Source organism: Mesoplodon bidens, assembly GCF_964165515.1.
Source record: "Mesoplodon bidens genome assembly, chromosome: 16".
Taxonomy (NCBI): Eukaryota; Metazoa; Chordata; class Mammalia; order Artiodactyla; family Ziphiidae; genus Mesoplodon; species Mesoplodon bidens.
Genome location: NC_138173.1, coordinates 28,870,305 through 28,896,979, shown reverse-complemented (window position 1 = coordinate 28,896,979; position 26,675 = coordinate 28,870,305). Strand labels below are relative to the sequence as shown.

General features: G+C 39.6%; 1 protein-coding gene across 1 annotated transcript; it reads right to left on the bottom strand.

The window, feature by feature from the left end:
• Positions 1–5,451: 5,451 nt before the first annotated feature.
• On the bottom strand, positions 5,452–15,025 carry CA3 (carbonic anhydrase 3). The gene is made up of 7 exons (XM_081258698.1): positions 14,744–15,025; positions 13,802–13,999; positions 11,290–11,408; positions 9,492–9,584; positions 8,366–8,428; positions 7,367–7,522; positions 5,452–6,415 (listed from the first exon to the last, which is right to left on the bottom strand). Exons 1-7 carry the CDS (start codon positions 14,775–14,777, stop codon positions 6,296–6,298), a joined length of 783 nt encoding a protein of 260 aa, XP_081114824.1. The 5' UTR covers positions 14,778–15,025; the 3' UTR covers positions 5,452–6,295.
• Positions 15,026–26,675: the final 11,650 nt, after the last annotated feature.

Here is a 26,675-nt window from a genome sequence, read left to right as displayed (position 1 = left end):
CCTGGGTGGCAGCAATGGAAACACCTGCTTGTCTTCCAGATATCAGTCACTGATCTTCCTAGGATGAGGACATAGCTCCCACCAGCTCAGGAACTTAGACTGGCATTCATTATTTTAGGACTCTCACTGCCTCTTCCATCTGTCCATCTGTCCATCCACCCATCCATTCCTCCCTTCATTCAACAAGTACTTTTCCAGCACTGACTATGTTCCAGATAATTGTGCTAGGTACTGGGGCCTCTATAGTATAACAAGACAGAGAAAGTCCTTGCCCTCCTAAAATCTCCCTGCCCCCACTACTCATCACACTTACATACACACATGCACACACCGACTTACATTACAGATAGATTGATAAGTAATCTTGTTACTCTTAAAATTAATTAATTCCTGGTACAAGAACCTGAGCCATAGGTCTTCACTGGATGAAAGTTTCCGTATTGCTGACTGTCGAAATGCACCTTTTCCTGCTTAGTTCTCAGTTCTTCCCTGGGCTGGGCCCCACCCTTCCATCTTCTCTGCTTGGCTTGTACAGTCTGCCTATCCATGTCAGGCCCCTTCTCTGGGGTCCTGTGTTCCATTAAACCAATCACACACACAAGAGGGAGAAGTGTGAATTCTTTGAACCCAAGTTGCACTGTATTTTCAGACACTTCCATTTGTCATATACTTTCATGGGACTCAGTTGTCCTTGGGGGAATGACTTCCCTTGAACAAATGTGTTTGTGACCATCCAAATTTCAAATGAGCTGAGTGAGTATGATAGAAATGTACGGGCATGCTGAAACAGAATATGTACATTTAATGGCCAAAATATTTTTCCTGAGCTTCCAGGCTCTTCTACCTGGGAATAATTTAAATACAAGGGAGAATCTGATTCCTCGTTTACTGCACAAAGTCAATTCTCACCTGGATAAAGTTAGTTTTTAAATCACTGGGTTTTATGCTTCTGTAGTGCACTTGGTCCCCTGTGACCGCACTGTTACACTCACTCTTACTTCTGCTGATTATCTGTGATTATCCACCTTGTCAAGTTGTCAAGTGGTTGCCATTAAATGCCCTCAGATCTGAAGTAGTTAATTAGTTCTCTAGTCATTCCCTGGATCCTGGATTTTAAGCCTCGACTGTTTTATTTCCTTTTGTACAGTTGGAGCTGAGTTGCCCCCAAATGGATAAACTCATCCCCCAGGATGACTTGTGCATCTCATTCAGGATTCTGATTTTATGACATGCCTAGACAAGTCCCAAATTAATTTCAAGGCAAGAGACTTCCTGTACTTATGGTGAGGACAGATTTTCCACTTCACACAGCACTCTGAGCTACTCTATCCTGCCAACATTCCAAAGTCAGCAAAACAGAATGAACACCATAGTTCTCTCACCTCTCTATTTCGGTTTAGTTTCTGGATGTTTTGTTAATCATACATTTTCTCAGAAGGTCAGGTGCAGAGCTCTGGAATAGAAACTTCCTCCAGAAAATTTTCTGATCCTCCCCAAATCACCCCTTCTAGCTTCGTGCTGGTTTCTAATGGAGACACAACTTGTTTTTGCTGCTGAAAAGTATCAGACAAGAGTTATCGCCATTGTTTTTAGAAACCATTTCCCCAATGCCAAGCACAGAGGGAACTCATTAGGTGAGCCCATTATGGTAACTAACTCCTTAGTCTTACCTCAATTGATAAGACGGATTCATGACCTTACTCATAGAAACATCAAGAAAGAAATATGACTTTAAGTATTGAATAAGCCATTGGAATTTTTCTTGGTTGAAGTAAAATTAACTTACAGAAGATAATAGTTAACTGTTGTTGAGGGTTTTATTATGTCTGGAATAACTACTCTAAGAGGTTTACATATATTAACTCATTTAATACTTAACCCTCTGAGCAGGTACTTTTATCACTCCTGCCTCACAGATGAGGCACAGAGAAGTTAACTTGCTTGAGGCCACATATTGGGGGAGTGCTGTGTACCTTGTACCCAGGCCTCCAGAAGACTGAACAGGATTGTAAAATGTTCATTTCTCATTTGTCTCAGTTTTAGTGTACCAACTACTAACACACAGGCCTCACTTTTGGCTATTAAAATTCTCTGAAAGGGGCTTCTCTGGCGGCACAGTGGTTAAGAATCCGCCTGCCAATGCAGGGGACACGGGTTCGAGCCCTGGTGCAGGAAGATCGCACATGCGGTGGAGCAACTAACCCATGCGCCACAACTACTGAGCCTGTGCTCTAGAGTCTGCAAGCCACAACTACTGAAGCCCATGCAACTAGAGTCCGTGTTCCGCAACAAGAGAAGCCACTGCAATGTGAAGTCCGTGCACCGCAATGAAGAGTAGACCCTGATCTCTGCAACTAGAGAAAGCCTGCGTGCAGCAACGAAGACCAAATGCAGCCAAAAATTAATTAATTAATATTTTTTTAAAAAAAGATTGACATTTGTTTTTAAAACAAAATTATCAGAAATATGTAAGACTCTCTCACCATCTTTTCTGTTGCAGATAGATATTGGTGGTTAATATTGAACATTTGGGAAAAGGAAATAGGGTATTCAGGATTTAAAAATAAAAATCCTCATTGCTCTGTGAATGACATTTCATTTGTCATTTTTGTAATTATTTGGCTGTCATCTAGGGACCCAAGTGAAATTTTTTTTTTTTTTTTTTTTTTTTTTTTTTTTGCGGTATGTGGGCCTCTCATTGTTGTGGTCTCTCCCGTTGCGAAGCACAGGCTCCAGACGCGCAGGCTCAGCAGCCATGGCTCACGGGCCCAGCCGCTCCGCGGCATGTGGGATCTTCCCGGACTGGGGCACGAACCCGTGTCCCCTGCATCGGCAGGCGGACTCTCAACCACTGCGCCACCAGGGAAGCCCCCAAGTGAAATTTTTTAAATGTGTTGCTGCCATCCAGTGATCTAAATGAAAATAACATGCAAACTTGATTTTGTCTTCTTATTTGCATTTTAAGTCTTTAAGTGCTACCTTAGGGGTCATTTTTAAAAAATCATTAAATCTTCATATAGTAAACTTGAAATTTTTAGAATTTCTAAAAATATGACATTTACAGTTTTTCTTACTTCTCACTTATTCTTTGTCTGCTAAAATAATGTATTTTGCTCATGTCCACAGTTCCTTTTTAATATCAAATAAGAGGGTATTAGAGGAGAAACTAAAATCGCATTAATTTTATTTATACATGGTATCTGATGTGGTTTTGGACCATATGCATTTCTTTTAGAACAATTTTATTTGTGCCAATTCTTATATGAGTAACTGACATACTAATTTTTCACATCTATCCAAGCTTGTTTATAGTTGATCAATTTCACGCATATTTATTTAATTATGTAAATGATTATAGTTAGACACCAAAATCTTCAGTTTTACATGTTCTATGTAGAATACCTCCCATTCATCTACATAAGTATTCACTGATTGCACGTAAAGAATTTTGGGTCAGTAGTCCTGAATAGTTATTTACCTCTTCATAAATATATTCTGTCTCCCATTAAAGGGGTAGGAATTATATACACCCTCTCAAAATGTAGCAATGCCCTATATTCAGTAAATTCTTATTGATGATGCCCCATTCATAGACTTTTAAGGATATAATCATCTGACTATTATAACACAACTCATTCAAATTAGTTTCTGCCCTTTGCTGAAGTTTTAAAATATCTGAAATGATTATATCTGAAGAACAAAAGTTGGCAGATGTGGAAACATTTTTCACCACAGCAGCTCCTAGCCATGTCCCCTCTGTAGGCTGTGTATGCCTAAAATGTAATTGTTTGGAAGACTGTGCATGATCAGGAAAATTGTCCCTCCACTGAATAAAGACACAAGTGTGGTTTCAATATTCTAATGGACATTTATAATAATTCAGCACTTTGAGTTGCAGGGAGAAGTTGAGAGGAAGTTTTTTTTTTTTTTTTAGATGTTGGGGTAGGAGTTTATTAACTTATTTATTTATTTTTGCTGTGTTGGGTCTTCGTTTCTGTGTGAGGGCTTTCTCTAGTTGTGGCAAGCGGGGGCCACTCTTCATCGCGGTGCGTGGGCCTCTCACTATCGTGGCCTCTCTTGTTGCGGAGCACAGGCTCCAGACGCACAGGCTCAGTAGTTGTGGCTCACGGGCCTAGTTGCTCCGTGGCATGTGGGATCCTCCCAGGCCAGGGGTCAAACCCCTGCATTAGCAGGCAGATTCTCAACCACTGCGCCACCAGAGAAACCCCAAAGGAAGTTTTAAGTTGGGTGATAATTGTGATCATTGGCAATGACTTGGATGGGAGGCAGGGAATATATGTTCTACTGGAAGGCTACCACCTGAAGCTAAAGAGATCATTTTCCAAGGACACCCAAACTGAATGAGATGAGCAAAAAACAGTATTAGTCTTAATCCTGTGTTGTTAAAGAAGATGAGTATTTGTCCTGGGTTCATCTATGTTCATGAAATCAAATGTTTGTTGAGTGCTTATCAAGTGCCAGATACCATACTAGGCAAAAAGGGGGACGTTAGTGTACAAGATTCATGTCTGTGCCCTAATGGAGCTCATGGTCTAGGGAGATACCTTCTCTTGATTAGACATTTTTCCCTTAAAACAGTTCCAGCCTTGTCCAGCCTGTGTAAGCTTGTGTAAGCACCATTGTAGCTAGAATTAAGTCATATGTTCCTCCACCACATAAGAGTGTACGTTGGGTACATTTTTACAGTGCTCCCAGCATTACCAAGTACCCTGAGAGAATCAGTTTTTGTATTACCACTAACTGATGAAGGCTCCACACCTCCTAATTTCAAGGAGTTTAATTAACACAACCAGTTTGCATTGACCAACCTGGTTTTACTTGACCCAACTGGTAAACCATTAAATAACATTAGCCTCCTAGGGCTCTGTCACATGACTTGACTTCCAGCATTGCAGGACTCTCCTGACCCAATACCATTTTCATTCCTTAGGGTAATTCAGTTATTGCTGCTATTTTTTAAAGTAAGTTAACATATTAGCCAGTGATGTGATAAAAGGTTTATCAAAGCCACTAACTGCAAAATTAGGCTTATGTCTAAAGATATTTTTGAAGGTCTCAATGTATGGATTTTTGCAGTGTTAGACTGGTGTTACCTTGATGCACATTTAAAAAAAATAAGGGCATAAAGGCTACAGTCTGACTTGATTCCATGCCCCTAAGTTAGCAACCATGGTACTGGTTTGGACCCCAGAATCCTAAACCAACTTTGAGGCCTCTGGAAACTAGTCCACACTGTCAAATGTATGGCTACACATTCCTCTTCTGGTCTGCAATTTCCTCGGAAAGCCCCCAGTAATTGCTTCAGCTGCTCTACAAGGAATGTAACTTCCAACCCAACTCAGAATTTGAGTCACTTCAGTTATAAAAGCAAACTTACAATGTTCTCCCTCCTTAAAAAATACAACACTCAACTGTTTACATTCATGTCTTTATTAGTTTTGATGATCAGTACAACTGCTTTTACTTGAAGTGCAGGCATTCATTCCTGCATGTTCTAGGAATCACTAATCCCATGCTGAAATTAGAAAGATATCAGAGGCAGTTTTTATTTTAATAAGCATGCAAAGATAAAAGTAGTAAAATGAAAAATAAATGGCCCTCCTTCAGGTAAAGAAAAATATTAGGATAAAGTCAACATCTTTATAAAGAAAGCATTCAAATAATGGGTCAAATTTTTTTAAAAAACTCCTAGTCCGTGTATTTTACTTTCACTGATAATCAAAACCAGGCAATCTTTACAGTACTTTAAATGTTCATAAGTGATGGACCTCTTATTGGTTTTATTGAAAGGTTAAAACACATCATCATCTCAGTTCTTGGTGTCCACAGTCATTTAATTTCTGGCTTATGCTGAACTGCTATACCATCTTCACACACCTCTACCCCCACGTATATAATTACTCATTATTTCTTTAAGATGGATAACTCATAACATGAAAAGAGTAAACTGAAGTTCTGTGAATTTAAGATGACACAAAAATGGTTCCCAACAGCCATTTTTCTCTACCTTTTCTCTTCCAACTGTTTCTTCTTCTTTGAAACCTTACTAGAAATGCTGTTTTTACAGGAAAGGTGATTATTTAAAAGGCCAAATGCTTTCATATTAGATCTTGTCAGTAGTTAATTCCGGTTTCTTGGTGATCACATCTCTCATCTTCATTGCTTGGTATGGAAAAGTGAAATATACTTGGAGTAAGAAGAACCAAAAGGAGGCAAGGAACCAAGCTCTGCAGTGTCGGTTTCCTTTCCCGGAAGACGGCAAGCTCCAGCAGCCTCATTTGAAGGAGGCCTTCACTATCCTGCCTTTGACAGGCTGTGGAGGGCGCCAGTTCCTCACCAGGGGCACCGGGGGCTCATTTTCCGCGCTGGAGTAGAGGCTACGCAGCTTGGCCATCTGCAAGGGGCGAGGGAAGGCTGTCAGCGTGACATTCGGACCAAGTGGACACATTAAGCGCGTGACAGTTAGAAATCGCCAGCTTTCTAAACAAGCAAACTACAAAACTTGTCTCCAACGTCCAGTGAGAGTTATTTGGTTCTGAGTAACAAAAACCTTTTTTTTTTTTTTTTTTAATTTGTAAAAACACTTTTCTTCCTTTTATACAGGATCACCATACCCTCTGGTCAAAACCTTTTCCTCCTGAATTCTGGAACAATTATTTTAATTCGACAGATCAGTATGAAATCTATCCCTTATGTAGGAGTGGAAGACAGTGCAAATAATAAGCTCAACTGGCCCTTCATTGCATAAGTTAATGAAGTCAATGTACATGAACACTTAGAAGGGAGGTCTGAGGAGAGAGGTCGAAGGTATTGAAAGCAGACAGACTGGAGCTGCAATCTCAGATCCTGCCCTTGGCTGTGTGATCATGAGCAAACTGCTTAACCTATCTGAGCCTCAACCTATTTAGCTGTAAAACTGGGGAACCAGTATACACCTCACAAGGATGTTCAATCCCTTCCACCAGCATCTTCTCCCCAGGCCTGTATTTACCATTCCATCTCCTAAACAGGGCTCAGTATTTGGGAGTTCTCCAAATTAGCAAAGTCTAACTCATATGGATCTGTACCCTTCCGTGTTTCTAGAGCACAAACTTGGGCATTGTTCAGCATCACCACCACCTTTAATTGTTTTTGCATTTAGCCTGGTACCCTTTGGAAGTTGAGTTTTATTAAGTTAAACAGGCTGATCGTCATTAACCGGGGCAAACTATGAAGTCTCCAGTCGCAGCGCTGTTTGGTAAGCATCTACTGCTTTATATTTTCAGTTTAGCATCTGTATCTCACAGAGCCTGCCGGCGACGGTAAGTCAGCGTGCTCTCAAGGCCGCTCCGCGGCCGCCGCTCACCTGTTCGTGGCTCACGGTGATCGGCTCCTTCAGCAGGAGCCACACGATGCACTCTTCGCAGGGAGGCGTGGTGAAGGAGCCATGGTAGGTCCAGTAGTCTCGGCAGGCGGGGAACAGGCAGGACGGGTCGAATTTCGGGAAGGGCGCCTCCTTGCCCTGGGAGACAGCGGGACCCAGCGCGGTGAGCGGGCGCATGCGCATCGCCTGCCGCAGCGTCTCACCGTTTGGGGAGAATGGATTTCAAATGCAACAGAGAAAACGGAGCTTGTGAACAAGTACGTGCCTTTCAGAAATAAAGGGCAGATGGGGGAGGCCAGTTTGCATGGTATGACTTTGCCACAGTCAATTTTATTCCTTATTCACTCTAGGTAGCACTGTAAATCTATCATTTCTCAATAAAAAGGACAAACATTCTAAACTGTAACAGAAATATTTCATACAAGTTAATGCTGTGGTTCTCGATGATGCAAAACAGGCTTGCATTTTTATTGAGTATCATACTCAGGATACTTACTTTCTCTGGTGGTAAAACTATAAAGCGTTTGATTAGAACAGAAAGAATTAAAGTGAGTCTGCTAAGTGGAAGAATCTACTGTTAAGATTTAAAATATACAGGTGCCACCCAGGAGAGAAAGGAAAACACTAGGACCCAAACATTTAGTACCTCTGCATGTGTGTAAGTGTGTGTGTGTGTGTGTGTGTGTGTTGGGCAAGGGAACACCACTCAACTTCTCTCTCAAACACTTCGTTAAAAATGTAGTTATCTGACAGGTTGACTATGAAGATTAAATAGACTTATATATGTGAAACTGCTCTAAAAACTATAAACCATAAAAATATACATACAAATATAATAGCATTTGCTTTCATATGTATGCTTAGCATATTCATCAAACTTACTAACACATTTTATGTGAAAGAAATACACTTGAAAATGTAAAAAGAAAAAATTGACATACCCTGCTTTTATGTTCTGGGAGGGAAAATGATTTTTTTTACCTTTGTCTTAATTTTGTCCAGCGCATCAAGTAGCAGCTGGAACTCGCCTTTCTCATGTCCTATCTGTAAAAAAAAAGAAAAGAAAAAGAAAACCAACAACTATATTTTTCTCTTCTCCATAATTTAGGATTGTCTTAAAAACTAATTTTAATCCATCCATCTACCACTAGTGTTTATAAATCTGTCAGAATATCTTGTACTAAGCAAAAACATAAGTTTATTCCCCCCCCCAAGATTTTAGAGTATATATTTTCTGAACTAAACTTGGACTCCAGGCCTCTGAAGTACAAAACCACAAATTACATGTTGGTTTACATCTATGTCCTTGACCTTCTCTGTGAAGTCAGTCTACTTTTCTTTTTAATAGAATTAGAGCTAGGATGGACTCAATGTATCTAAAACTATACTCGTTGTCTTTCTGCTCAGACCCACTCCACTTCCTGTAGTACTGTGTTCAAGCACTGAAAATGACCCAATGAATTCAGAACATAAAACAAATTAGGTCATTCAAAAAGAAAGAAGCTAGATTTTCACCTCTGGCTTAAAATCTAGATTATGTTAGCACTAAATTCATGTGTTAATGACACTAAGTCCTCTCTAAACCAAGGCTGGCTCAACAACACACACATTCCATGTGCTATCTTAGCCTGGGATCATGTGAGTGGTGGCCACCCTAAGCCGAGTGGATGTCCAGCCAGGGACTCAGCATCACAGACGTTCCCAGCAATGGCTTTTCTGGTTTCCACTGCGATTGACGTGGAGTAGCAGGAAAGGGTAATGAACAATGCCGCCCTTGCCCTCACTGCCACTGAGATAAGCTCCTTCAAAGGCTCCATCTCCACTGCCCCTACACACACACCACACACATACACACACGCACACACACACATACATCCTGCATCTTGGGAAAACTTAGAAGTGCTAGGGGTGCTGAAGTATGGCAAAAGTTACTCTTCTAAGGGAGAGCAAAAAATTTTGAGCTGATCTTAACAGAAATATCTTGACTAGTTGAACGAATACTGAAATTCATTCCTCTCTGCCCTTTAAATAAAAGGAGGGAGTAAAACTTAAGCATTGATAAGGAACTAAACTTTGAAAAAAAATATATGGTCAATTTTTACCTTACCTTCAGAAAAATGCCAACCACAGCTACTCCATCAGGTTGCTTCAGAGCACTTGCAAAACTGTTATACTTTGAATTCCAGTGAACCAAATGAAGCTGAAACCATAGAACAGAGGTTATGAGGTAAATTCCTAAAATAAGGAAATAAGTATAAACTTATTCACAATAAACCCAATAATTATACAGTCTAAGGTTGCTGAACACTCTCACAGAAGTTGACAGAATTCTAAAAATTAACATGCAATATTTTGGTAAGACTTTTAATGGTTCAAATTAAAAGTTATGATAGGTAGAATCGGTGAAATCTGAACTTTCGTTAAACCAATTCAAAACATTATTTTAGTTGTGTATAACATTAATCCTTTTTCTGACCAAATCAAACAGTGAAACACAGAGTTACAAACAGGAATCTGCTAACATTCTAAAGTCACAATTAACTGGGAAGTAGGAGAGGAAAAATAAGGGGACAAATTCTTACGTGTCTTCATGCCTCTCTCCTTTCAGCAACAAATGGTCTAGAACCGAGTGGTAACCTTACCTTAATAATGTTAAGGTGATAACATAGACACTAGTTAAATTAGTCAAAATTTTCACATTGCGTTATATAGAATGGCAAGAGAATACAATAGTTCATGGCAATTTAGAAGTATTTTATTCAAGACCCAAAGTGTGAGATAATCCCACATGTAAAGACCAAACTGCAAGCCTTGCCCACATTTGTAAGGAATATACTAAACTTTCCCCATTTTGGGGGGAAGATGTCTGGAGGGCATTCTCAATTAATTTATCCTGTCACTGGCTGTCTAGATGGGCTGTAGAGAAATGATCACAGGGAAGTACTTCGGGTCTCCTATAGTTTAGTTCAACTGTTTAGTCAAATTTAGTTAGGCTGCCTAATGATGCTGCCTAAGAGAGTGTCCACAAGTGGCTCCAAGGTTTCTGTCTCAGCTCCTATGGTTGACCAGAGTCTGACTCTGGAAGAGTCTGGCAGTACAAATGGAATTATCCTCACCTCCAGGGCATTTGTCACCCCTTATAGGCTTGGCTTTATACAGAGAACATGCAGGAGGCTTGTCTTATTTCCTTGTAATTTGATGCCTTCCTTTAATGGGTTAACTGGACCAGAGAGTAGTATTTGTTCATATTAAATTGTGTGTATCTATATCTAGCTATCTCTGTATAAGTACATATGTACATATAAAAGCATACACACACATATGCACACCCTTCATTAAGAGACTAGAGCATGAGCGTTAGCCAGAATTACTAAGTGCTATTTTTAAAGCACCACAGTCTTGTAAAAGAGGCAGCTTCGAGCACTGGGCAGGATGATGAACTATGAAGCCAATCAGCATAAGGTAGAGCACAGGTCTAGAACTCATGCGCTGTGTGACTTTGTTATGTAACCTTCCTGTGCCTCAGTTTCCTTGTCTGTAGCCCATCTCATAGGGTGCTGAGAGGATCAAATGAGTTAGTGCTTGTAGGCACTTAATAAGTATTAGCTACCATTATCTTTTCAGTTCCAGTCAGGTCCCTGGCTTTTTAAAGATTATTATTATTAAGCTGCTATCCAATTTCTAAATACAACCTTGAAATTCTTCACGCATGACACTAACTCACCTACACTCTCTTAACTGTCTAACCTAGAATGTTTGGCAGCTTCAGTTTATGCTAAACTATAGCAGCTCTTTTCATAACTACAGGCTTGAAGCAAACGCATGGGATGCTATTCTGTCATTATCGTTCAGTTTTCAGTTTTCACTGGGTGAGATCCAGAGTGGGTAACGGCAATTCCTCCTACCTCCGCTGCATACTTGACTCCATCCACGCTGTGCTCAGAGCCGTGATCATCCGAGGAGCCCCAGTGAAGATGAAACTGGCGAAGCCGGTAGGGTGCAGTGAGAGGACCACCTCTCAGCACTGTGATTCAGAGAAGCTAGGTCAGCAGTGAACTCACGCTTCTTTTACAGAGAGCCCTGCTTTAAACAGCCCTTATAGCCTAAGCTTTATGGGCTGCACTGATGGTGCCATTCCCAAGCTCACTGGTCTCTTTCTCACAAATTCAAGTCTTGGGCTGTATCAAAATAAATGCTTTCGGGCTTCCCTGGTGGCGCAGTGGTTGAGAGTCCGCCTGCCGATGCAGGGGACACGGGTTCGTGCCCTCGGCATGGGCCCGTGAGCCAGGGCCCTGAGCCTGCGCGGTTGGAGCCTGTGCTCCGCAATGGGAGAGGCCACAACAGTGAGAGGCCCGTGTACCGCAAAAAAAAAAAAAAAAAAAAAAAAAAGCAAAATAAATGCTTTCTCTTCTCTGTCCTTCTGATTTTGTTTTCTTGTTTTATTATGTTTTTAATGTCAATTTAACATGTATGTAAATAAAATTAAAACAGGAGATGGGCAATGAAAACAAGCAAAGCACAGGTCTGTTGTGTGGTGCATTGGAGAGAACAGGGTAGCTGAGAGCCAGGCAGACTTACGTTCCAATCCCGGCCCCACCCCTTGCTAGTTGTGTGATTGCAGGCAAATTGCTAAACTCCTCTGAACCCGTTTCTGCATCTCTCTGAAGGTGATAATAATACTGACCTTTCAGAGCTGCTGTGAGGATTAAATGAGATTAAGGGCTTTAAACTCTTCATCACAGTGCCCAGCACAGTCATCACTGAACAAATGTGAATTCCTTCTCCATGCCTTGCCTCACTACACTTTTCTTCAGTACTACAGGCAAGAGCTCTCATCCACGTCTAATTCAGACTGTGTTTACTCAAATGAGATGAAATGGAAAATTCAGAAGTTTCCCAGGGAATCAATCAATGTAGACCCCTAAACAAGATGATTCTCCATAGCATGAATGTGAGTTTGCTGTCCAAATACCTCAACCTGGCACTTAACTTGGTTTCACTTCATTCAGCCTGGGGAGTGATTTAGAAGTTGAAATATTTTCTAAAGGATATTGGAAACTATACAGAAACCCTAAAATCAAAATTTAGCAACATAAGCTAGTTCAAAATAGAATTCAGAGGGTAGCTATTCTAGAAAAGATTGACCAATTGTTGGGGCTGAAATGACACACTGAAAGCCATAGTATAGGTCTAAAACAATAGAACAAGGCTTATATAAGCATGGTCATGTAGGAATGAGTGGTTTGATTAACTGCATTTTTTCTATCCAACCACTAGGAACAGTTATTATTTGTTCATATGAGTCCAATTTATTAGGATGAATTATATGAAATTGTCAATAGTCAATCATGTTTGCTTACAAAAAGTCATTTTCATGTGATCCAACCTAACAGATACTGTTTAATTTTGTTACTAATCCTTCAGAATGGAACTTGATTTAAATGGAAAAGAGAAAAAAAGTAGCAGATACCAACGAGATTATTGTTTAAGAAAATATATTTTTATGATATTTCTTACCTGGAAACTGCTAGTAGGTAGAAATTATAACTATTACTCTTTAATTACAACATCATTGAGAATATCATTCCTATACATCAGTAAGGATAATTTTAAATTTTTTACAAATGTGGTTATAGGAAAATGTATTACTGTATATCAAGCACCAAAATGCTAAAGGTAGATTCTTACTTCATTCACAGTGAAATAAAGCATTTCTAATTAGCTGTCTTTTATGTCATTGATTTGCTTAATAGTGTAGGTGAAATAAAGAGATTTCTTTAAACATGAGTTTTTTCATTTTCACACAAATACAAATCACAACTCAAGGAGAAATTGTCAGATTCTTCAAAAACACTCACCAAAATGATTAGTCAGATAAACCCCACTGAAGCACTGAAGGCAAGTCTTCTTGACTCATACAGTGGGTCTACTCTCTCCCCTGGATTGGCCCCTACCCACACAGCAGAGGAAGAGAGTACCTACTTGGTTTCTTTGCTATGTTCCTTGCTCTGTAGAATGGAATCTGTGCCACTTTTGGGACTGGGAGCCTTGCTCTCCAGGCCTTGGTTAGGAAGTAGAAAACCCCCCAGGTGTAGACCATCAGAGCCTGAAGAACACTCATTTGGACTCATTACCATCACCTCCCTATCAAGCTTCATTTCAGGAATGCATTGCCAACTTTTAGCTTGGGCATGAGGCCATTTTGTAGCAGGCTGGGTGACCAGGATTAGAGAGTGAGACATTCCTCTTCTATGTATAAATATAATTCTTCAAGACTAGAGCAAAGTCAAATGTCATCTCCTTTTTCAGAGAAGTGCCCCCCGCTTCCCACCAATTCTGTTGCTGTGCCATAAATCACATTTTGTCAATATGGACATTGAAAATGGTCACGTGCCTCTACCTAAGTGTGATACTTACTTGACCTGTCATAAGAATCATCAAACACAACCCTGCAGGTCTTCCCATTGTTCAGGATGGTCTTGGCAGAGCCGGGGTCATAAGTTGCTGACCATGGCTTCAGGGAAGGGTCGTGCTTGATGTCTTTAGTGTGCAATTCAATGGGCGACTGGTTGTCTCCCTTGGCAATCGGGTAAAGTTCATGCCAGTGGTCAGGACCTGGGAAATCAAATTGAGGGGATTTATTTATTTGGTGGCACAATCCAAGCCCTCTTTCTAAGTGACTAAACCAGCAAAATACACAGAGGCTAGCCAGTGATTATGAAAAGGTCTTGAATATTAGATTGGGCAATACAAGGCTTAGTGTTTAAGACCTGTTCATAGTTTTGTTAATAGTATACCTGGAGACTGTATTTAACTCCGTGTATTTCCTCAAATTTTCCATATATTTGCTCAAGTATAGCCTCAAAGCCTTATTTTTGAAGTGGACTTCATCACATGTTTTACCAATGCCATCTTCTGTCATAGAGCTGGAATAAAATAACACTGACCCTAGGTAGATTTCAGAGCATATCCATATTCCTTTTCCCATGGGTAGGCAGCAGCTGCAGGCAGAGCAGCTTAGACCAATACCAGGCTCAGAGAGGTTAAGTGCTTGCCCAGTATCATGGAGAAGGGGACAGTGAGAACTGGCCCTCGGTGGTCTGACTTCTCCGTCAGAGGCACTGTGATCTGGGCTAGTTACCAAACCTCTCTGCGCTTGAGTTTCCTCCGATGGGTGTACTAACAGCTCCACAGCACGGAGAACTAAATCAGATATAAAGTAAAAGGGTCAGCCGTGTTTGGCACTCGGGAAGTGCCCGGTAAATGTTAGTTTCCATCGACTCCACCGCACTTACTGGAGTCGCACACTTTCTGAGCAGCACCATCCCGGACTGACCGGGAGCCGCTGCCCCCACTCACCGTTGTGGTCGGCGTAGCCCCACTCCTTGGCCATGGTCGTTTTCTTGGGCGCTGGACGGCTGCTGCCTTCTCTCCTCCGCCGCGCACAGTCCCCGCGAGCCCTCACCTTTTATATAGGTCCCCCCACACTTGCATGGCCTTATTAGGTCAGCGACGGTGGGGTGGGGGGCTAAACAGGATTGGGGTGGTATTTGGGAGGCGGAGTGGGGAAGCCAATGAATTCCAAGAGCTGGACAGCTGTCGGGGTGGGGGGAGATGGGCGGAGGGCATCCTTCCCCTCCCTCCCCTCCCCCTCCCCCTCCCCCTCCCCTCCCCTCTCCCTGGAAGCGCTTCTTCTGGCCCTTCTATTCCTCCCTCCCGGCTCCTAAAGCTGCACGGCTCTCTAGCCCCGCGCGCAGATGTGCAGAAGTGCCGGCGACTTTTGCCTCCTCCGCTCCTCCCTCCCTCCCTCCTCCAAGCTTTTTTTTTTTTTTTTTTTGGTAAGGGGGGATGGGGCGTGGTAGTTGTGCTTAGCCTCCAACTAAAATCTGCAGCCCGCCGGCACTTGCAGCCTCTCTTAGAAGCTGCTTTTAGCGCAGGCTGCCGGTCTGGCTGCGGTCTCCAGATGCTTCTGCGGGTTTATTTCGCTCCAGCGATCCGGTTTCGGTGGCTGGAAAGAACACGTTTGTTTGCCTGACCCACGTCTGACTCCCTTGCAGGCAACTTGTAAAATCCTAGCAGCAAAGGATGGGAAGAAAGAGGCCGGAGGGCAGGTTCTCTAACTCTGTTATTCTTGAGAGATTGACGATGCCAGATCCCTGGAACCACACCAGACAGCATTTCTTAACCTCGTGGGTCCCTTTGGTCCTCAGGACTCCGAAGGCTGGGTCTCGGGAATCGGGGAGAGATCTGGATGCAGGTTACCGCAGAGCAGGAGCCTGATTTACCGACAGCGTGAGCTGTAAGTCTGCTCACGAAAAGTCGAGAACCTTCTGGGGTGTTGGAAGGCCACGAACATAAAGTGAGCCATGTTGTGTAAAACGTATGACCTCATTTTCCAAGACATAATGGAAGACTGGAAGAAAAGAGAGAGGAAAAGTTTTCCAGAATTGCTTTGTATTTTTTTCTCCCCCTCCCAAGTTGTTTTATAGTATGATAACCCACACAAAAGGAGAATAGAACTGGAATATCCAGTGTGCACATGTCGAAGATATATTTTTAAATGTCTGGTTGTAGTTCACACTGAAGAACCAGTGTAGTCGATATTTACAGTTTTAAGAGTATATAAAATTTTTTCTTTGTTCCAGGTCAGTATTAATTTTATTTCTAAAAAAGACAGCAAGAAGAGATAAGCCTAATTCCAGTGCTGTCTTGAACAAGGTTGTAATATACATTTTCTTAATTACTTTGACTTTTATTGATGTTAGGCTTTTGTATTTGGGGATTACAAAACTTGAAAAGGAAATCTCTCATCATGGTAAAGATAGCTCATCCCCAAGGCATGTGGAATGACTAACCACACTCATAACCTGGACGCCAGGGGAGTCACTCCCCAGCGTATTTTTGTGACCAGGGATTATTTGATCCACACAATAGCGATGTGAATCAAGAACTGAGATGGTTTGGAAAATCCAAGCAAACAGCAATGCAAATACCCTTAGACTCTGAGCTCAAATATGTCAGTGTTGGATTAGAAAGGCTACTGAGTTGGCATATTTGGGTCATTTTTCTGCTTCACTGTGATAGTGTGCTGCTGTAGTTTGTGGTTAATAGAGGTTATATTCTGCATAATTATTTGCATTAGTAAATTACGATCCTGTGCCAATTCACGAAATTGTTTCCATCTCTCTTTTTCTGCTATATGTGTTTAGAAGATTGGTAACTAAATTTCATGTTATTTGATACAGTAATGATACAGATAAAACTTTTTAATAAAGTCTCTATACCAAGCAAGGCCAACAATCCAGGAATTCATCATATTGTTACTATTTATGCATAGAGTTTTAAAATGGTTTGTCATTAATTAAAATTTTAAAAAGACTGCAAAATAATAAATTAAACACTTGCACAATAGCACATAATTTCACATAAACACTAGTTAGAATTTGCAAAGTGAAATGTTTAATAGGTTTGGGCTTGTGGTCTTGAAAACTAATGTTGGTTTATTCATTGTACTTTCTTGTGAGAGTTAATCAAAATTGGAATTTCAAGACAGTTTATATCATGTCATTTTAGACCATAATATATTTTTCAGAAACCCCAAATTAATCATCTGCATCTTAATTGATTTACCCCAGCATGTTTGTCTATAAATTTCAAACTTCCCTGTCAGCAGAGCAAAGAGAAAAATCTAAATTGTGTCCAAGACACTGAGATTTCTGGAGTTGACTTAAAAATGAAAACTGTTAGGTATACACTGAGAAAAATAATGCCAGAAAAAGAGCTGTAAATTATCCCTTAGCATGTACATAGTATTTCTCTTAGTACTATTATTGGAAAGTTGATGTATTGGGCAATTTGTAAGATTTATCCCCCAAAATGAGTGTGTTCATACAGAGAAAGGAAGAGAGAGAGACAGAGAGAGAGACAGAGAGAGAAAACAGAGTAATCAAGGAAGATAATTTGGATAAATAAAATTATTGGGAGGAAGGAGTGTCTGAATGTAGAAGTTTCAGGTGCTATGTTAAAATTATAAACTCGAAAGATCTAAGTTGATAAAATTTAAACATATTTTTACTCTCGATTTGGCATTTTATTTTGCAAGATGCTAGGTAATATAACCAAGTCAAATCTTCTGCAAGTTGATACATTTTGTGTTTCGAGTGCATCAGAAACAGACAAAAGAAGTGAGAAATTGCCTATTTATTCACCTCTGAGATCAAAGCATAAATTAGGATTTGAAGTAATTACATAATTGTGCTTAAATATCTTATATGTTATAGGGATATGTATTTTCTACCACATTTTTATTTTCAGAGAACAAATTCTGGGATACAAATGTAAATATGGCAATAAAAAATCAAAAAAAATAATTTTTGGCCTTCAGTTTATCTCTTTTTTAATTTACTTTTTATTGAGGTAACATTGGTTTATAACATTATGTAAGTTTCATGTGTACATCCTTATATTTCTAATTCTTTTTTAAAATTGAAATATAGTTGATTTACAATATTATATTAATTTCAGGTGTACAACTCAATATTTTCAGGTGTATAATATTTTTATAGATTATACTCCATTTAAAATCATTATAAAGTATCAGCTATATTCCCTCTGTTGTACAATATATCCTTGTAGCTTATTTATTTTAGACATAGTAGTTTATACCTCTTAATGCCCTATCCCTGTCTTGCTTCTCACCCATTCCTTTTCCTCAATGGTAACCACTAGTTTGATCTCTATATCTGTGAATCTGTTTCTGTTTTGTAAATTCATTTGTTTCTTTTATTTTTTAGAGTTCACATATAAGTGATAACACACAGTGTTTGTCTTTGTCTGATTTATTTTACTAAGCATAATACCCTTCAGGTCCATCCATGTTGTTGCAAATGGCAGAATTTCATTCTTTATTATGGCTGAGCAGCATTCCATTGTGTGTGTGTGTGTGTGTGAGAGAGAGAGACACATCTTCTTTATCCATTCATCTGTTGATGGACACTTAGGTTGCTTTCATATCTTGGCTATTATAAATAATGCTGCTATGAATATTGGGGTGCATGCATCTTTTCAAAGTAATGTTTTAATTTTCCTCTTATATATACCCAGGAGCAGAATTGCTGGATCATATGGTAGTTCTATTTTTAGTTTTTTGAGGAAATTCCATACTGTTTCCCACAGTGGCTGCACCAGTTTACATTCCCACCAGCAGTGTACTTGGGTTCGCTCTTCTCCATACCCTTGCCAACATTTGTTATTTGTACTTTTCGATGCTAGCCATTCTGACAGTAGTGAAGTGATATCTTCTTACGATTTTGATTTCCATTTCTCTGATGATTAGTAATGCTGAGCACCTTTTTGTGTGCCTGCTGCCCATTTATATATCTTCTTTGGAAAAATTCAGTTCTTCTGCCCATTTTTTAATCAGGTTGTTTGGTTTTTTGATATTGAGTTGTATGAGCTGTTCATATATTTTGGATATTAACCCTTTATTGGACATATCATTTGCAAGTATTTTCTCCCATTCAGTAGGTTGTCTTTTTGTTTTGTTGAAGTTTCCTTTGTTGCAAAGGTTTCAAGTTTGATGAGGTTCCCATTTGCTTATTTTTGCTTTTTGTTTTCATTGCCTTAGGAGATGCCAAAAATATTGCTACAATTTTTGTCAAAAAGTGTTCTACCTATGTTTTCTTCTAGGAGTTTTGTAGTTTCTGGTCCTCCATTTAGGTCTTTAATCCACTTTGAGGTTTTTGGTTTTGTGAGGGGTTTTTTTGTATATGTTATGAGAAAACGTTCTAATTTCATTCTTTTATTGTAGCTGTCCAATTTTCCCAGCACCACTTATTGAAGAGACTGTCTTTTCTCCATTGTATATTCTTGTCTCTTTTGTCATAGATCAATTGACAATAGGTGTGTGGGTTTATTTCTGGGCACTCTCTACTGTTCCATTGATCTATGTATCTGTTTTTATGTCAGTACCATACCGTTTTGACAACTTTGTAGTATAGTACAAAGTCAGGGAGCATGATACCTCCAGCTCAGTTTTTCTTTCTTAAGATTGCTTTGGCTATTTGGAGTCTTTTGTGGTTCCCTGTAAATTTTAGGATTATTGTTCTAGTCTGTGAAAATGTCATGGGTATTCTGATAGGGATTGCATTAAATCTGTTAATTGCTTTGGGTAGTAATGACAGTTTAACAATATTAATTCTTCTAATCCATAAACATGGGATACCTTTCCATTTATTTGTGTCATCTTCAATTTCCTTCATCAGTGTCTTATAGTTTTCAGAGTAGAAGCCTTTCACCTCCTTGGTTAAGTTTATTCCTATATATTTTATTCTATTGATACAATTTCTAACAGAATTATTTTCTTTTTTTCTCTTTCTGAGAGTTCACTTTTAGTGTATAGAAAAGCAACAGATTTCTGTATATTAATCTTGTATCCTGCAACTTTGCTGAATTCATTGATTAGTTCTTACAGTTTGGGGTGGAGACTTTAGGGTTTTCTATATACAGTATCGTGTCTTCTGCAAATAGTGACACTTTTACTCCTACCCTTCCCATTTGAATGCCTTTTATTTCTTTTTCTTACCTGATTGCTGTAACTAGGACATCCAATACTATGTTAAACAGAAGTGGCAAGAGTGGACATCCTTGTCTTATTCCTGTTTTTAGAGGAAAATCTGTCAGCTTTTCACCATTGAGTATGGTGTTAGCTACGGGTTTGTCATAAATAGCCTTTATTATATTGAAATATGTTCCCTCTATACCAACTTTGATGAGAGTTTTTGTCATGAATGGGTGTTGAGTTCTGTCAAATGCTTTTTTTTTGCATTTATTGAGATGATCATGTGAGTTTTATTCTTTCTTTCCTTAATGTAATGTATCACTTTGGTCAATTCGTGGATATTGGACTATCCCTGCATCCCAGGAATAAATCCCATTGATCATGGTGTATGATCTTTTTTACATATTGTTTAATTCAGTTTGCTAATATTTTGTTGAGGATTTTGGCATCTATATTCACCAGAGATATTAGCCTACAATTTATTTTTTTTGTATTGTCTTTGTCTGGTTTGGGTATGAGGTAATGGTGGTCTTGTAGAATGAATTTTGGAATGTTCCCTCCTCTTCATTTTTTTTTTCTTGGCTGTGCCATGTGGAATGCAGGATCTTAGTTCCCTGACTAGGGATTGAACCCATGCCCCCTGCAATGGAAGTGCAGAATTTTAACCACTGGACCTCCAGGGAAGTCCCCTCCTCTCCAATTTTTTGAATAGCTTGAGGAGGATAGGTATTAGCTGTTCCTTATATGTCAGGTAGAATTCCCCTGTGAAGCCATCCAGTCCTGGACTTTTGTTCGCTGGGAGGTCTTTTTTTTTTTTAATTATAAATTCAATTTCACTACTAATATTTTTTTCAGATTTTCTATTTCATCCTGATTCAGGCTTGGAAGTTTGCATATGTCTAGAAATTTATCCATTTCTTTTAGGTTGTCCAATTTGTTGACATAGAACTGCTCATAGTATTCTCTTATGATTTTTTGTGTCTCTGTGGTATCTGTTGCTATTTCTCTTCTTTCATTTCTTATTTTGTTTATTTGAGTTCTCTCTTTTTCTTGATGAGCTAGCTAAAGCCTTATCAATTTTGTTCATCTTTAAAAAAAAGTCTCTTGGTTTCATGATATTTTTTAATGTTTATTTGTCTCTATTTTATTTGTTTCCTCTCTGATCTTTATTATTTCCTTCCTTCTCCTCACTTTGGGCTTTGTTTGTTCTTCTTCTAATTTCTTTAGATGGTAGGTTAAGTTGTTTATTTGAGATTTTTCTTGTTTCATTAGGTAGGTCCATACTGCTATAAACTTCCCTCTTAACACTGCTTTTCCGTGTCCCATAGATTTTGGAAATTTGTGTTGTTATTTTCATTTGTCTCGAGGTATTTTCTGATTTCCTCTTTGATTTCTTCATTGACCCATTGTTGGTTTTTTTTAATTTATTTATTTAATTTATTTTTGGCTGTGTTGTGTCTTTGTTGCTTCGCACGGGCTTTCTCTAGTCGTGGCGAGCGGGGGCTACTCTTCATTGCAAAGTGCAAGCTTCTCATTGTGGTGGCTTCTCTTATTGTGGAGCATGGGCTCTAGGCACATGGGCTTTGGTAGTTGTGGCACATGGGCTCAGTAGTTGTGGCTCACAGGCTCTAGAGCACAGGCTAAGTAGTTGTGGTGCATGGGCTCCACAGCATGTGGGATCTTCCTGGGCCAGAGCTCGAACCTGTGTCCCCTGCATTGGCAGGCAGATTCTTTAACCACTGCACCACTAGGGAAGCCCTGACCCATTGTTTTTTCCATTTTTCTTCCTGTAGTTGCTTTCTAGTTTCATACCATTGTGGTCAGAAAAAAATGATTAATATAATTTATATCCTCTTGAATTTGTTGAGACTTGTTTTGTGACCTACACTGTGATCTGTCTTGGAGAATGTTCCATATGCACTGGAAAAGAATGTGTATTCTGCTGCTTTTGGATGGATTTTCCTGTAGGTATCTATTAAGTCCAACTGGTTTAATGTGTCATTTAAAGCTACTGTTTTCTCATTAATTTACTTTCTGGAAGATCTGTCCATTGATGTAAGTGAGGTGTTAAAAAGTTCCCTACTATTATTGTATTATTGTCAATATCTCCCCATATGTCTGTTAACACTTGCTTTATATGTTTAGGTACTTCTATTCTATTCTTTATATATATTAGGTGCATATATGTTAATGAGTGTTATATCTCTTCTTGTATTGATCCCTTTATTCTTATATAATTCCTTTCTTTGTCTTTTGTTACAGACTTTGTTTTAAAGTCTATTTTGTTGGTTTCCCTGTTGGCGCAGTGGTTGAGAATCTGCCTGCTAATGCAGGGGACTCGGGTTCGAGCCCTGGTCTGGGAAGATCCCACATGCCGCGGAGCAACTAGGTCCGTGAGCCACAACTACTGAGCCTGCGCGTCTGGAGCCTGTACTCTGCAACAAGAGAGACCACGATAGGGAGAGGCCCGCACACCGCGATGAAGAGTGGCCCCCGCTTGCCACAACTAGAGAAAGCCCTCACACAGAAACGAAGACCCAACACAGCAAAAATAAATTAATTAATTAATTAACTCCTACCCCCAACATCAAAAATAAATAAATAGATAAAAAATAAAGTCTATTTTGTCTTATATGAGTATTACTACCCCAGCTTTCTTGTCATTTCCATTTGTATGAAATATCTTTTCCTGTCCCCTCACTTTCAGTCTTTGTTTATCTCTAGCTCTGAAGTGAGGATCTTGTAAATAGCATATAAATGCATCTTGTTTTATCCAATCAGCCACCCTATATCTTTTTCTTGGAACATTTAGTCCATTGACACTTAAAATGATTATTGATAAGTATATACTTCTTGTTTTTTTTTTTACTGGTTTTCTGGTTGTTTTTGTAGTTCTTCTCTGTTCTTTTCTTCTTATTATAGTTTCTTCCCTTGTTGTTTGATGATTTTCTTTACGGTCTGCTTGTGTTCCATTCTCTCTAGTTTTTGTGTATCTATTGTAGATTTTTGATTTGTGGCTACCATGAGGTTTGTAAATGTTGACCTATAACTATATCTACTTGATTTAAACTGGTAGCCACTTAAGTTCAAATACATTCTAAAAGACTTACATTTTACTCCCCTCCCCCACATTTTGTGTTTTTGTTGTCATATTTTATATCTTGATGTTTATCTCTTCACTATTTATTGTCTTTATAGTTGATTTTGTAATTTTTTTGTTCTTTAATCTTCATACTAAGTTATATAAGTGATTGAACCACAGCCTTTACTATATATTTGCCTTTATTACTGGGATTTTTTTCTTTCCTATAAATTCTTACCTTTTTGCTGTAGCCTTTCCTTTTCCACTTAGAGAAGACCCTTTAACATTTCCTTTAGGATAGGTTTAATATTGATGAACTCTTTTAGTTTTTGCTTCTTTGAGAAGTTCTTTCTTTATCTTTCAATTTTAAACAATTTTCTGGGTAAAGTATCCTAGGTTGCAGGTTTTTCCCTTTCAACAGCTTGAACATATCTTTCCACTTCCTTCTAGCCTGTAAAGTTTCTGCAGAAAAATCAAATGATGGTCTTATGGGTGTTACCTTGTATGTGACACTATTTTTCTCTTTCTGCCTTTATATTTCTCTCTTTATCTTTAAATTTTGTCATTTTAATTATGATATGTCTTGGTGTGGGTCTTTTGGGTTTCATCTTGTTTTGGACCCTCTTTGTTTCCTGCACTTGGATATCTGTTTCCCTCTTCTGGTTCAGGAAGCTTTCAGCTATAATTTTATTAAATACATTTCAACCCCTTTCTCTCTCTGTTCTCCTTCTGGCAATCCTGTATTATGAATGTTAGTATGTTTGAAATTGCCACAGAGATTCCTTAAACTGTTCTCAGTTTTTTTTGTTTTTCTTTTTGCTGTTCTGACTCAGTGATTTCCATTATTCTGTCTTCCATATCACTTATGTGATCTTCTGTATCATCTCATCTGTTTTTAATTCCTTCTAGTGTGTTTTTCATTTCAGTTATTTATTCTGCAGCTCTGACTGGTTATGTTTTATATTTTCTAGTTTCTTGTTAAAATCCTCACTGATTGTTTGTTGTTCCATAATTCAGTTAACATTCTTATTAATAACTAATGTTTTAAATTCTTTATCTGATAACTTATTTATTTCTGTTTTGTTAGCTGTTTTTTTCAGTTTTTTTCTTGTTTTTTCATTTGAAACAAATTCCTCTTTCCTTTGAGTTTGCTTAACTTTTTCTGACTCTATGAAATTAGGTGAAACCATTACCTATCCTGGTCTTGAGGGGTGTCCTTATATGGGGCATCCCTAAATAGTCTGCACATGCCAGTGGCTTTGGTGGGAAGGCTGGATCTGATGTGGGCATGAGTCAAGTTTTTCCCCAGGGTGTGCTGGCAGCTACCACCTTGGTAGGGGGTGGGGCTGGAGATGGAATGGCTAAAGCCAGAGCCAGGTGTGAGCACGTTTTCTCCTCTGCTCAGTGGCCAACACCACCCTATTGGGGGCAGGAGTGGGTTCTAAGTTGCTGGTGCAGAATCCCTGAGGATCAGATCTGAGCTGTCTCCATTCTTTCTAAGTGTGTGCTTTCCCCTCTCCCAGCACTGGTGCCCTCACCCCAGGAGGAACAGTGCTGGAGCAAGGGGGGCTGGAGTAGGTGCTCAGCATGGGTTGGGGCACTGGCTGTGGCAGATCCAGCACCAGTCAGAGTTCTGGACTGATCCCGATTCACTGTCCCTGTAAGTGCTAGCAATGGCTGCCCCTACCCCATTCAGTTCCCAGCTGGCTACATCCCTCACAACTGCATACTTCTCTTGTCCACTGCAGCCCTCATCCCAGTGTGGAACTGCTTGCAGAGCAAGCAGGGCCTGAGTGAGCACTCAACTCAGGCTGCGGTACATACTGGGGCTGTTGCAGGAAACCAGCAAGTCCTGGGCAGTTTCAATCTGCTTCCTCTGCCTTGTTTCAAGAGTAAGCAAGCGTGTGCACATAAGCAGAGTCTAGGTTTATTACAGCCCTCCTGTTAGTCCCATTGGTTCTCAAACCTGCTAAGGAGACATGCCCCCCTAGTGTCAGACCCCAGGGCTAGAGTGTTCCATATGTGGTTTGAAGTACAGTAAGTCCCCTATATATCAACGACTTTCATTCCAAGAGTGCATTTGTAAGTCCAATTTGTTTGTAAGTCCAGCGAAGTTGACCTAGGTATCCAACTAACACAATCGGCTATATAGTACTGTACTGTAATAGGTTTATAATACTTTTCACACAAATAACACATAAAAAACAAACACAAAAAATAAAGAAAACATTTTTAAATCTTACAGAACAATACCCTGAAAAGTACAATAGTATAGTACAACAGTTGGCATACAGGGGTTGGCCTCGAGTGAACAGGAAACAAGAGTTACTGACTGGAGGAGGTAGAGGAGGTGAGAGATGGTAGAGCTGAAGATTCATCAGCAATAGGAGATGGAGGGCAAGCTGCAATTTCACTCACGCCTGACTTGGATGACACAGGTTCTGGTTCCTTGTTGGATTCAATTCTATCTACCCTCTTGAATAAACAATCCAGTGATGTCTGGGTAGTAGCTCTTTTTTTTTTTTCTCATCATAGATGACACAGTAGCACTGGATTGCATTCTGAATGGCTGCTGCAACCTTCATGTACCGTTCTACATTTGGGTCCTGTGCCTCAAAAACTAACAGTGTTTCCTCAAATAAAGAAAATCCACTTACCATTTCCTGCTTCATGAATCTCTTCAATTTTTCAGTTACTTCTTCCTCTTGTCTCTCATCACATCCTTTTTCTGGACCTCCAATTCCATCAGGTCTTTGTTAATAAGCTCCTCATGCTGCACAGCAACAGTACTCTAGAGTAAAGTACACAAAAGCACACCACTTGTAGAGGATACACTCACATGACACTGTACTCCAGACATGTGAACTAACTTATGTGATTGAGACATGTGAACATACGTTCACATCTTTGAAAGTTCTCAACTTGAAAGTTTGTTTGTAGGGGACTTACTGTACTCACTCCCAAGGGAGGTTCTCTGAGCCCATGTAATCCCCTGCTCTTCTGTGTCCCCTCCCTGGCTCACAGGTCCCAATCTGATCCCTTATCTTCCCTTGTTACCTGACTCCATGCAGATATTGCTTAGAGCCTTGGTTGGATTAAGAGTCTTTCTGCCAGTGTCCAGTTTGTTTTCAGTGAGAATCGCTCCACATGTAGGTGTATTTTCGATGTGTTCTTGGGGGAACGTAAGCTCTGCATCATCCTCCTTCACCCTCTTGATCTCCCCTCTATCTCTAATTCTGTATACACTACAATGTGCTCACCACCAAAAATTTCGTTTCTACCCATCACCATAGAGTTGATCCCTTTTATCCATCTCTCCCTCTAAAAATCAAAATTTTAAATTAATCTGTTTAACTATCATATATAACAAAACTTTTACCTTCTTCCAGGTAAAAAAGGTAAAAACCTGATAGGCCCAGTCCCTGAGTTTGTCATCAGTTTGAGCTACTTGGAAAAAATCTTAGATTTTGGCTCCTGTTCACAGCAAATTTGTTGCAGAGCAGCCTGAGACCTTGTCCCAACTGGTGTCCCTCACTAAATGTATTGACCTGAGATAGTCACTTTATTTGAGAGTGGGAGCATGAATCCAAAGGTGAAGAGCCCCTCCCCCCAGATCTATGCAATAATATTTGATCATCAGTGTTCATAAA